Source organism: Callospermophilus lateralis, chromosome 8 (assembly GCF_048772815.1).
Source record: "Callospermophilus lateralis isolate mCalLat2 chromosome 8, mCalLat2.hap1, whole genome shotgun sequence".
NCBI classification, from domain to species: domain Eukaryota; kingdom Metazoa; phylum Chordata; class Mammalia; order Rodentia; family Sciuridae; genus Callospermophilus; species Callospermophilus lateralis.
The window spans coordinates 54755584-54768515 of NC_135312.1; the positions used below are offsets into that span (position 1 = coordinate 54755584).

The 12932-nt window shown below is 35.9% G+C and overlaps 1 protein-coding gene across 2 annotated transcripts in view; it reads right to left on the reverse strand.

The window, feature by feature from the left end:
• Adamts3 (ADAM metallopeptidase with thrombospondin type 1 motif 3) overlaps positions 1 to 12932 on the reverse strand; it is a 227419-nt gene that overhangs the window by 36560 nt on the left and 177927 nt on the right. For both annotated transcript variants that reach the window (XM_076864583.2, XM_076864582.2), the window contains exon 6: positions 334 to 417. In XM_076864583.2, coding sequence (XP_076720698.2) covers positions 334 to 417 — 84 coding nt within the window. The remainder of the gene's footprint in view (positions 1 to 333; positions 418 to 12932) is intronic.

The window sequence follows — 12932 nt, forward strand, 5'->3', positions numbered from 1 at the left end:
TTTCTTAATGGTATCCATTCATTCCACCTACAGTCATGCCTAAATTCAGGAAAAATATCCACATCTCTGTTAGAAGTAGAAAAGCAAAGGTTAGCCACATAAAAATCTGCATTTTCTGCTCAAATTTGGAGAACTCATTGTGACAGTTTCTCCTCCTCAGTTTGGGCAAACAGGCATTCCCAAGAGACTGGTCTGGATTAATTATGGGAGAGGAATATGTTGTTTTACCCATCACTAATATTGCCAAGTTAGTTGAAGCTACAGCAATTTAATTTTCTATTTGCTAATCCAGTCCCTACTGTTCACAGTCCACAATATTTTAAGATATTTTACCTTTGCATAACCCAGCATTATCATGCGCACCAGGACCACATTTATGTGTACTCCAAGGGACTCATCATGGTAAATTTCATTCACCTAGAAACAAAGCAGAAAATTGTCAAAAGAAAAACAACACAAAGGACTATATGAGATGTGCAACATTTAAGGGATCAACCACATAAGTCATGACAAATACTCAAGTCAAATAACTTTTTTTTAAAATTTAGTTTAAGCTGAATTCTGAAATGAAGTAGTTTAGCTTTGGAACATTCCTCAGACATGTGAATTATGGATTTTTTAAACTCCACAGCAATATGATCATAGAAAATGTACTCACAGTGGGCTTCATGAAGCTCATGTAGTGGGTTAACTGGGTCAAATGGTGGTTCCATTCCTCTAGTTTTTTTGAGGAATCTCCATACTGCTTTCCAGAGTGGTTGTACCAATATACAGTCCCACCAGCAATATATGAGTAAATCTTTTTCCTCACATCCTCACCAACATTATTGTTACTTGTATTCTTGATAATTGCCATTCTGACTAGAGTGAGATGAAATCTCAGTGTAGTTTTAGTTTGCATTTATCTAATAGTTAGAGATGTAGAACAGGATGTAAAATCACATAGTACAGTAACAAAGCCACATCAATGTTTCTAGTAGCTCAATTCACAATAGCTAAGCTATGGAACCAACCTAGATGCACTTCAACAGATGAATGGATAAAGAATATGTGGTTTATATACACAATGGAGTATTATTCAGTCATATAAAAGAAGGACTTTATGACAATTGCCAGTAAATGAATGGATCTGGAGAGTATCAGGCTATTCGAAATAAGCCAGACCCCAAATGATAAAAGTTGAATATTTTGTCTGATATGTGGAAGCTAACCCACAATAAATGGGGAGTGGGTAGGAATAGAAATTCAGTGTATTAAAGAAAGGGTGGATTTGGGCTGGGGTTGTGGCTCACCAACCCCAGTAGAGCGCTCGCCTAGCATACACGAGGCTCTGGGTTCGATCCTCAGCACCACATAAATGTAAAATAAAGATATTGTGTCCACCTAAAACTTAAGAATAAATATTTTTAAAAAAGAAAGAAAGGGTGGGTTAGAGAAAGGGAAATGAAGGAAAGGGAGTGGGGACAGAAATAGGAAAGACAGTGGAATGAATCTGACATACTTTTCCTAAGTACATACATAAACACAGCACAGTGAATGCCACCATAGTGTATATCCATAAGAATGGTGTTCTAACTAAAATAAGATATATTTCATACTTGCATAATTATATCAACATGTATTCTATAGTCACATATAACTAAAAAGAATTTAAAAATAAAGCTCATGCAGTGTTTGTAAGCTTCTACATGTTTGTGATATAACTCACATGTAACATGCACCAAAAGCAACTACAAGAGGGTATCCCTGGTGCTGCAGCCATATTGGAGAAATACAGACAGCAGGCATTTTCCACTAGAGTGTCCACAAGGCCAGCAGGGGTGTGATGTCTGCTTGTCGGGGCTCATGGTTGGGGGGTATGTGTGCAGGAGCTGTGGTGGTTTATCTGGGCTCCAGCAAGCAGGTGGCTCTCCCAGTGCCCCACAGGAGTCAAACAGCTGTGGCAATGATGGCTTATAAGTACTTTGGGGGGGGTGTCCTTCAGTATTTGAATTATTAAGGCATTGAACAAGTGCATATCAGATAAATGTCAACCCTGGATGCAATTCAGAAGGGCTAAACTAAGTCCCTACTTGTTACTTAATTTTTTAAGTTAGGTTGAAGTTTCTAAAAGTGATTTGGTACATTTTAATATCATGGGTGCTGGAATTAGAGCAACCTCAGAGATCACAGTCCAACTCTGTTTATACAGATGAGGAAGATGCAGCCTGTAGAGATTAAGTGACACATAAAACCAGCCCGTTATTGGTAGATAGGAATCTAAGGTGGACTGCAATTACATCTTCTGATTAAGCTGGGGCAAAATGAGTGCAAATAAAAATGTTCAACTTGGCAAATGCTAGGAGAAATGGGAAAGGTGGGGTATCTGGCTAGATTACAAAGTTCTAAGCTGTTCCCCAAAGCAAGGACCCAATACTTATCATGGTAACTAAAAGGGATAGAAAACTAACTGATGTTCAGACGTAGGCACAATCTAAAACCTGTAGTGAAAAGAATGAAGGAAAGCTCTAAAAAATATTCATGAATCAAACAACTTTGATTTGCCACATTGACCAAGAAACAGATCAAGAAATCTCAATTGAAATGTTTCAAGAATACAGTATGACTGCTCAGAGCCCCTTAAAAACCAGGGTCCTAAATGTAGACAGAAGGCACACTCACTGAATTTTTAGATAGCACAAAAAAGAAAAGAAAAGCAAAGATGGAGGTAAAAGAGCTAATCTAGAATATATTGAAGACAATAAAGTGTAGTTTCATAGGAAAAAGGCAAAGTCCTTTTATGTGGAAAAATGCATTTATATACATATGTACATTTATAAATATACATACACATACAAAGTGCATGTCCATATGTACACATGCTCACACAATATTAAGACCCAGTTTAATACCTGTCAAATGTAAATCAAGAAGCAAAGGAAAAAATTCTGCAATGTACATTTGCATCACATAGAGGTGCAGGCAGGTAGCTCATGCCCAAGCTGTCCCACTTAGGCTGGAGTATACCTGAAGGATTCAGTTGACTTTTCTATGCTGTCTTATAAAAGAGACGTTGATAAGCATCTGAGAACAAGGAGCACAGAAAATGTGTCCTATGAAGAATGGCCAGGGAGATATAGTAGTTAAAAGTCTGGACACCAGACATTGAGTCTCAGATAAATCCTGGTTCAACTTGTCATTGATTGTGAGCTCTGCATCTCTTTGAGTCTCAGCCAAATGAACATAAAAAGAAATACTACCTCATATGAATGAAAAGATTTAACTAATGCAACAAACTGCTCAAAAAATTTCTGATTGAGGAGGGAGAGGGTGTTTACAGGACATTTAGAGAACAGAAAGTACAATAGAAAATCCAGAAAGAAGACTTAATAAAAGTCATATGACAGAGAGTTTAGATTTACACTGTATACCTACAGAAAATAGAACTAAAAATCTTTCCCATTAGTAAAGGAGCAAATTTCAGTTCAGTATAAAGAAAGATGGAATGTTAGACAAACGGCCTTTTTGCCCATGGGCAGGTTTTCTCTTTATCTTACATCACACTTTGTACCGTCTAATAGAAGACTGAATCCTTTCCACGTTCCCCTTCTGAATTAATTATTTGATTTTTAAAAATTCCCAACATTATAGTTCCAGTAAAAGCAAAAATTCTATGGCCTATCACTAACATAGTCATCCAGAGGCTCATGGGTACTCCAAGAGATTTCTTGTAAGTCAACTGTTTCAAATTAGAGCATGGCTGTACAGAGGTATTAACATGCACTCAGCTTAATGTAGTCAAAATGTAAATGGATTTGATGTTTTTAAACAAAAAGTTAAAAAGCAATGTTAGAAAACAAGCAAAATAAAGAATACAACTTTAAAGAAAGTAGATAGGATGAAAAACTGAATTAATTTCTGTAGAAGGAGCCATGATAGATGGTAGGAGGTACTTGCAGCTCTTGCAGAATACCAGTGACAACTACACTGTAACATAGTATGTGCATAAAAGTTATAGAAAAAACCTACACCAGGAGCTTCTATAAAACAAAGGAAACATGGTAGCAGTGACAAATAGCTTGGGATGTTTTAGTATAAAATGTACATATAATCAGTTTAAATTAGTAAATTCATTTGCACTTGGTGATTTTAAAATCAATATAATGCCAAGAAAAGTATATTGGGCAAAATTTGTGTTCTCAACAGCAATACCACATTATTGAAGGAGTAAAAGACATTCTTTTTAAAAGTCAAATTAAACATTCACTGAGAGAAAAGTATTATTTAACAAAAGTCACCATTATGCCAAGCTAATTTGAAAACAGGGAGCTGCAATAAAAACTGAAGCCAGTTATGAAATGTTCTGAGTGAGCACACAATTATGAAAGTATACATGAAGTATACATTATTATGTGGAATAATAAATACTTTTACATAGAAGATGGTATTTTCTCAATGTGGCAAATCAGCAGTACTAAATGACTAGAACATGGTAAACTCTGGGTTTAACTTATTATTTTGCTTTCCAAGGCTTAAAAAAGTTGGTTCTTATACATATTTACTTTTAAAATGTACTGAGTCATTTGGCTGCTTTTCATCTTGCCAAGCCTTATCAATGCCTGAGATGCAGTGATCTTACACTCAAAGACACAGGATAAGACTGGAGGGATAATGCAGCATTGCAGGATTAGATATTCAAAGCTCTGGACTCTGGTCCCAGCTCTGCCACTGATAAGCTGAGTGATCTTGGGTGACTTCTTAAACTCTTTGATGCTTCATTTCGTTTCTTTGTTTGCAAATCATAATCTTAGTTGCTTTGCTTGCTTCTTGTTTTGCTCAAATCAGGCAATACACCATACAACTACATTCAGCAAAATACAAACAAATTACTTCAGCACCAGCCACCTACCCCTGCAAAAAGTACTATAGATAAATTTTCATAATCCACCTGAAAAGATAAAGTCAAATAATTGCCCCATCATAGTTTTCATTGAAAGAGAATTTAAGTTGCTTGTTTTTGAATTTTTTTTAAATCTCAAACAAATGAAAGATGTAATTTAAATTATCAAGGAAATTATTGGAAAAATCCATTTGACCCTTTTATTTTTGAAAACATGCTCTAAAGATTGCAGAAAAGATCCTTCCAGCAGATGGCAGTATGCACATTTTGCAGCAGGTAAGGGATAATCATACCACATACCACATACCAGTTGGTAAGTCTATCTTTCCCTATATTAATACACAGGTAAAATAACTTCCCTAAAGTTAAATACAATTTTAAAGTATATGGGTAAAATGCTAAGTTTTGAATGCTCAGTTGACCCTTAAAAAATAAAAATACTGGAAAAATTTATTAAGATATTTTTATGTCATCTAATCACCATATTATATGAGTTATAAAGAAATCCCCATGATCAGTTATTTTTGCCACTCAATAAATCATAAGTAGAAGGAACTAAAAGTATATTATACTGAATTAACAATCTAAATCTATCAAGAGGGACTAAAATAATATTGTTCAAGTGTTTTAATAACCTTTTAGTAACAAAGCAATTTTTTATGAAGTAAAAGCAATGTCAACAATAAACAAAAATAATAGCTAAATGTACATACAGTTTTCCAGTTCCAGACTATGTTTTAAATATTTATCTTCATTAATTCAAGTAATCCTTGAAACAACTTTAGGGATATTGTTATCTCCATTTACAACTAAAGAAACTGAGATACAGAGAAGTTGCAAAAAATCACATGGCAGAGAGAGCAAAGGATGAAAAGCTAAACAGTCTGATTCCACAATCAGTAGTTCTAACCATTCTGCTGAACTGCACAGACCTACAGACCATAGCATTTTGTTACTAAATGAAAAATATTTACTTTTAGAATAATCAGTCATGATCCACTAAGTTTAACAATATGGTGTGAAACCACACTGAGAAAACGAATTTAAAATTTTCACTTTTTTTTTTTGGTCATCTTCCTTTATATAAATGTTAGAGAAATGAGGATTCTGAATTTAATATAACTAATTATTTCTTAATGATTAATATAATGATATATGGAAAAAAATACAGAGCTAGAGCAAATCGGTGAAAAAACCATGTAAGAAAAACAATAGGGTAAAACAAATAACTAGTGTTTTAGGTTGTGAAAAAAGCATTAAACACAAACATTCTAAGAAGTCCTGTTATTGACACTATATAATTAATACCAATCGAAATACGTCTATACAAAAATGATATATCTTTTCAAAATGAGAACCAACCCATGGGACTCTGAGGTGCTCACGGTTGAACTCAGAGTACTTATTAGATTAACTACAGAAGTGGTAAACAGAATATTAATTCAATTTTCAGATGACCTTAAATTGGAATGAGGTTGCCAATGATGTGAAAAGAGAAAAAAGGTAAAATCAAATCAAGTATTCTTTTCCTTGAAAGGAAAATTCCTTCCAGGTCTATTCCCGGACAGGACAATTTCTCCCAGGACATTTCCCTGGCAGGACAATCTGACCTGCTTTGTCTGCGCAGCTGATGAACAGCTTTGTCTGGCTTGAACAAAGCAACACTCATTTTTCTTTGAGATGGGTGGGTTAGATGCTGAGAGGCATGACTACATGGTGGTCAAGAGAATGGGTTCTGCAGTCAAACTGCCTGGGTATGGTTTAGCTCTGGGACCTTGGACATATTATTTAATTGTCTCAGGGCCTCTGTTTCCTCATCTGTAAAAACAGGAATGTTAAAAGAAATAAGTGAGTTCATATAGGTAGGTACAGTGCTTAAAGTGGTGCTTATCCTTGGAAATGCAAAAAAAAAATTATTGTCATAAATATTACTGTTTTTACATAGAAGCAAGTAAATAGTACATATATGTGAATTTTTTAAAAGAGACTTTTGGTTATCTGAAGTGATGACAAGACAGCCTGGGTGATTCTGGATGAATCTGATAAAAACTAAAAAACTATCACTCTGTCCACGACTATCTCTTGTGGAGCTAAGTTTCAAACATATACTTGGTTGATTCTCAGTCCCACACTCTATATTCCTTTTATTCAGAGTAGGTAGTTCTTTCCCAAGCTAACTCTTCTTCCCTCAATTCCAATCTCCCTTTAATAATGTTATTTATTAATACCTTATCAAGTATTTTTTGAATAGTTATTATGTGCTCAGATATTCCAGGGAGGCCTGAGGAACTGAACAGGACATGAGTTTGAGCCTCTATTCTTTATGTATTCTAAAACAGGCTGCCAGCATGGAAAAAATAAATACAAGAAGACATGCAGGCAAGTCCATTCCAGATGAAAATTGATGCAATGAAGAGCAGAGATCTGAGTAACGAGATCTAGGAGGGAGAGGAACAGGATACCACTTGAGACTGGATGTTCATTGGCAGGAAGGATATGGTCATGTGTTAAGGAAAGAGCAATCTCTACAGAGGTAAGAGAGCAAAGGCAAGCAAAACCTTGACACACATCAGAAAGCTGCAAACCCTGCTGCAGGCATCCCTGTCACTACTGTGCAAGGCAGTTGAGACCCAGAGAAGTTATACTGGTACCATATTTCCCCCAAGTGCGCAGAGCCCAAATTCAAATAAGTCTATGGAAGCCCATGCTTGATCTCTTCTCACTGGTATCTTTCCTGTCGCAGTGGAAACACTGGATCTCTCCTTTCTTCTAAGGCTTCCTCCCTTTTGCTTCCCCCAAATCAATTCTCTAAGTCTCTATTCAATCTCTCTTCCTGGAAGCTGCTTTTCCTTGTTTGCTAATATTCTCTAATTCCCTTCCTGAAAAAAATAATTGGCCTATGATGTTTTGTGGCATTTTGCACTGCTTATCAGTATACTCTTCAATCATACTGTTCTTATCTAACTAGCCCATATGTTTCTCAAAGTTGTGTTTTCAACCCTCTTCTCTTCTCATATATTTTCCCTGCAATATTTCATCACTGCTGTCACTTCAACCAATAGCTACAGGTGGATGAACCCCAAATGTTCATCTAACACTGATCTCTCTCTTGCTCCACAGTCACCTGTTCAGGCCTTGTAACAGAAGTATACCTATTCACCTCAAAATAGACTTGTCTCCCTAAAATCTGTTCTCTTCTGAAAATCACATCACAGTTAAAGACTAAAACATCCCAATTCCTCCTTTTCCTTCAAGTCTTAGAGTCAATCTGTTACCAAGTCTCAGACCTGTCCAACCTCTATACTCAGCAGCTTAGCATCCATCCAACTCACTTGGACTGTTGCCACAACCTGTTAGAAAATTTGCAAATGTTTATATTAGGGGTGATTTAGAACCATGTTAGAAGTTCTCCAGATAGGAAGACTATAAAAGTTAGATGGTTGTTTTCAATAAGCATAAGCCTGTCCTTTTATGTAAATTATGCTTTAACCTCATTGAAGCATCAAGGGAGTTTAGGGAGGATCAAAAATTGGCATCAGCTGCAAGGCCCTAAAAACTTTTCTGGCCTTTGTAACAATGGATTCATACCAAAAGTCCTGGGAAAATTCCCTTCCTTCAAGAGTAAGGAAGATGGTTCCCTGAGCAAGCTGAAATCTTTTCTTTGTTTTAGGACCCTGGGAAACAAAGATGAAGGTTGGAGCAAACCACGGGAGGATAATGTCATTTTGATATTTGCAGCACAGGAGAGAAGAATGTTTGAGTTTTAGGAAGAGAATGCAGGGCTGTACAACCCAAGAAGAAAGTGGAGGGGAAACTAAGAGCCTTCAGTAAATTCTAAAGGGACATCTTAGAGGACACAAAGTGTGGGTGCCACTATATAAATTTCCCTGTGATGAGGAGACTTGCTTCTAGAATGACAGGTCCAGGATATTTCTGGGAAGGTGCTTGTGTTTGTATAAGAGGTACGAGAACTGACTTGTGCTCACTGCAATTTGTGACCGTGACTCAGTATGTTCAATCTGCATTGGGGGAAATTAAGACAGTTTTTTGATGTAGGAAAGAATAATTACATAACAAGGTATCCTAGACTATGGTTCATCCCCTACCTCTAGCACTTAGACACTGTGTTCATAGCACAGTATCTTACAAAGCCTCTCTTCCCAATCACCCTAATGTATTCAGAGTTCACTGTCTGCAACACACACCAGTAAAATGATTAATCCTTTTAAAAAACATTTATGACTTTTCACTAATGAGATCCTTAGGATGGCACATACAATTTTCTCCAGTTAGCCTTGGGTTCTCTACCTAGTCTCCTCATGTGCCATCTCCCTTAAATACCCACCAATTTTACCATGCAATAAACTAACAGTGGTTCTAAAACACCATGAACTGACACTTTCATGTATCTTGTTACAATCTGTTTCCCATCCTCCCAAGGATCTAATAAGACTGGGCTTATGGGAGATAATGAATACTTGAGTAAATAAATACATAGAATATTATGTATTTATAAATACTGATGTGAATTGAAATGTCAGAAATAGATTTCAGATAAATAATAGAAAATAGAAACCTGCTACACAATTTACTTAGGATGCCTGGACATGTATATTCCCCAGATAGATCTGTCTTGCACTCACATTTGAGGCCTTCAGAACTGTTAGTTAAGAAATAAAAAGCAGTGTATTGATTTTGCCATTATTAAGTAATAACCAGTAATCATACATATGTGCTAACACTTACGTACATTACACTTTGTAGAACCAGAGTGTTTTTGTGGGTGTATATTTTCTTTAAAAAAATATTGGGTATGGAAGCCTGATTTCATAGCTATTAGTTATTATTAGTTCATTATCCATCATAAGTAGCCAGTTTCAACAGATAAAAAAATTAATGAATTTTCTCTTAGTTACTTATGATTTCTTGGAAGTATAATTTTTTTTAAATTTTATATTTAGGAAACAGCCTTTTAAAGCAACTCTTTTTCTTTTTTCATCTGATAAATCCTGAGATTAAAGCATAGACTCAATTTTTTTAAGAAAATTTCAGTAGGCACCATGCACTCAGGAGATCTCTACATAGATCTTCATAGATGACAAGGATACTGCAATGGCAGAGTGTTGCTGATGGGAAACACCTGGCACAATGAAAGGACACCAGCTAGCCTCTTAACCACAACGATGTGCCTCATCATCCTGTTACATTCTTCAACTAGATTGCTAAAGGGTTTGGTTCAAGTAACTGAATGTTCACATCGATGACTTCATTGGTGTAACAAGACACAGAAGTAGGTAAAGGAAAGACACTAGAGTTTTCTGTGACAAACAATATAGAAAATGCTTTTGCTTTGAAGTGGGGGCCAGTGGAGTTTAGGGGAGAAGAGCACATGCACAGAGGCAGAGATCTGTCTGGGTTCAAGTCCTGATGGCCAATATCAGCTGTTGGACCTAGGAAAATCACCTCACCTCCCTACATCTTGATTTCCTCATTTGTAAACTGGACTAAAAATGAAAACATCTTGGGGTTAGAGAGTACTGAATAATTCATGCAAAGCATTTAGCAGAGGACCAAGCATAGAACAAGGGCAAAAATTTTTGGTATGTTTATCCTTAACAACATTAAATCTTTTTTTTTTTTTTGAATCTGGATCTTGAACCAGATGATTTAAAATACCTTGAAAGATTTTATTACCAACACTTATTCCACATAATCTGTTTCTCCAAAGACTACCCACATAAATGGCAAAATTATCCACCACAATATTCAATCCCAAAATAGGGTAAATCACTCTGAATTCCTCCCTTTCCCTCAGCCCACTGAACCAGTAACGAATTCTATTGATTCAACCATAATCCCTCCATTTTTGTTGCAACCACCACTGCCCCAAAACCATCATTTCTTGCCTAGACATCTACAATTACTTTTCCAATTTGCCTACCTACCTTGTCCACTAGGTCTCTCCAATTTATTTTTTACAAGTCAGAGAGACATAAACTGGCCTTTAATAACTTTTCATTGCACTGGAAGTTGTATTCAAAGTCCTTCTATTACCTGCAAGAGGTTTCTTGCCTTTGCCTAGCTCCACCTGACTCCTCATACATCAGACTAGAGCCCCAGTGGCCTTCCTTTGGTCACTAAAACACAAGTGCTAATTCAATGGCTGGCTCTTTTACTTTTGGTTTCAACTTCAGAATTGTTTTTTGAAAGAATGCTTGCTTAACCATTATGCTCGTGTATAACCCCTGTCAACCATTTGCCATTATTCTCTTTCCTAGCAAATTATTAGTTCCCTGCCTTGTAACCTATGATGTGTTTATTTGATTTCTCCAACAGTCTCTAAGTTCACTGAGGGAAAAAAGTAAGGTTTTGTTTTTTTTTTTTTTTTTTTTTTGTGTGTGTGTGTGTGTGTGTGTGTGTGCTTACCATTACATACCTAGTATATAGCCTTACAATATATGTTAAAAAGACAGAATTGATTAAAATTGTATTGCATGTCCACTATGTGGCAGACACTGCTTATGATACCTTACATAGGAAGCTTAATAACATATAATAGCTGCATGAATGGAACAAATAAACAATTAGAGAACTGCTCTCAAGGGATTCACTAAATTTATAGTAAGGAAGGAATAATTTGTGAAAAGTTTATAGGAACTGATAGTAGATTCTGATCTTGATGGATGGATGGAAGGAAGGAAGGAAGGAAGGAAGGAAGGAAGGAAGGGATGAATTAATTTTATTTTAAAGAGGCCAAAGAACAAAGGCATGGGAATGGGTTGTCATTGCTACCCTATTTCCCATTGTGTTCTAAATCATTGCCACTGCAGAAATTGTGAAAGATGAAATTTCCTGAAACCAATGTATCTTATTTTCTCTAACCAGCAACAGTCACACTAATCTAATTTGTACAGGATTCATGTGCTGTTTTTTCAACTATAAAGTGAAGGAGTGAGTTAACAGGCCCGCTTAAGGTCCTTTCAAATGATTCTTGGCTTCCTTTTAAATTCTAAGCATCTTGAGAGGAGCGATCATTATTCTCCTTCTTCAAAAAATGTAGAAAGAATAGCTTCTTTTTTATATATGTAAACGTTAGTTGGATATTCTGCCTAGCAGTCCCAATCTACGTTGATTTCAAACCCTGACACCAATTTTTAATGACTGAAAATGAACTACATTATGGATTGTTAGAATAGAAAGCAAGATGGGTAGGTACCTTTTAGTCTATCTTGGAATAACTGATATTTCTCAAACTGTTTCTTTATTCTGACATGAATGAACCTATTAATCAGAAAGGCACTGAAAGAGACAGAGAGGGGACAAGAGAAAAGTTCTGCCCTCAAACATCACCAAACATGTGTAGAACTGAATATGTGAAGAAAGAAAATTGTCAGTGATTCACAAAAGGAAGACAACTGACAGAAAATACCAGGTGAGTATGTAGTGGCTGAAAAAAATTCTAGTTTCCTAAAGGGACCGGAGTAGATGAACACATATCTTTTATGTCTTTTAAACAGATTTTCACTTAATAATTTAACACAAATTCCAATTTAAAAAAAATGACACTGTTGTACCACACCAGCTTGTGTTCCCTGCAAACCAAACTTTGAAATTTAGAGCTGTTTTTATTTCATTACCCTTGAGGGATTCTCTGCTTCCTGTCCTTAATCTGCAAGAACAAATATGCCAGAATCCCACAGGACAAGATATTATAGAATGCTGAATATGACCTCTTAGAGAACTGGAAATTTTGCAAATGTAGAGCATCTACTCTAGAGAGCGACATTTTTGATCCAGCTTTTAATTTAAAGACTTTTACCTAACATTGACACATTAGCATACTATTTTTCTGAAAGTAAAATTTCCTTTTCAAAGGTCATCCAAATCATCCTTAATAAACCACATAGCCAAATACCTTCTAATTCAAAGGTTTTCTTTCCTTCCCTGACCTGAAGTTCCCTCCCTCCCTCCTTTCTATCTGTTTAGGTTATGTTGTTTAAATCTCCATGGACAAGCAGAATTCTTCCATCAATCTTTGTGTGGTAATGTTTTA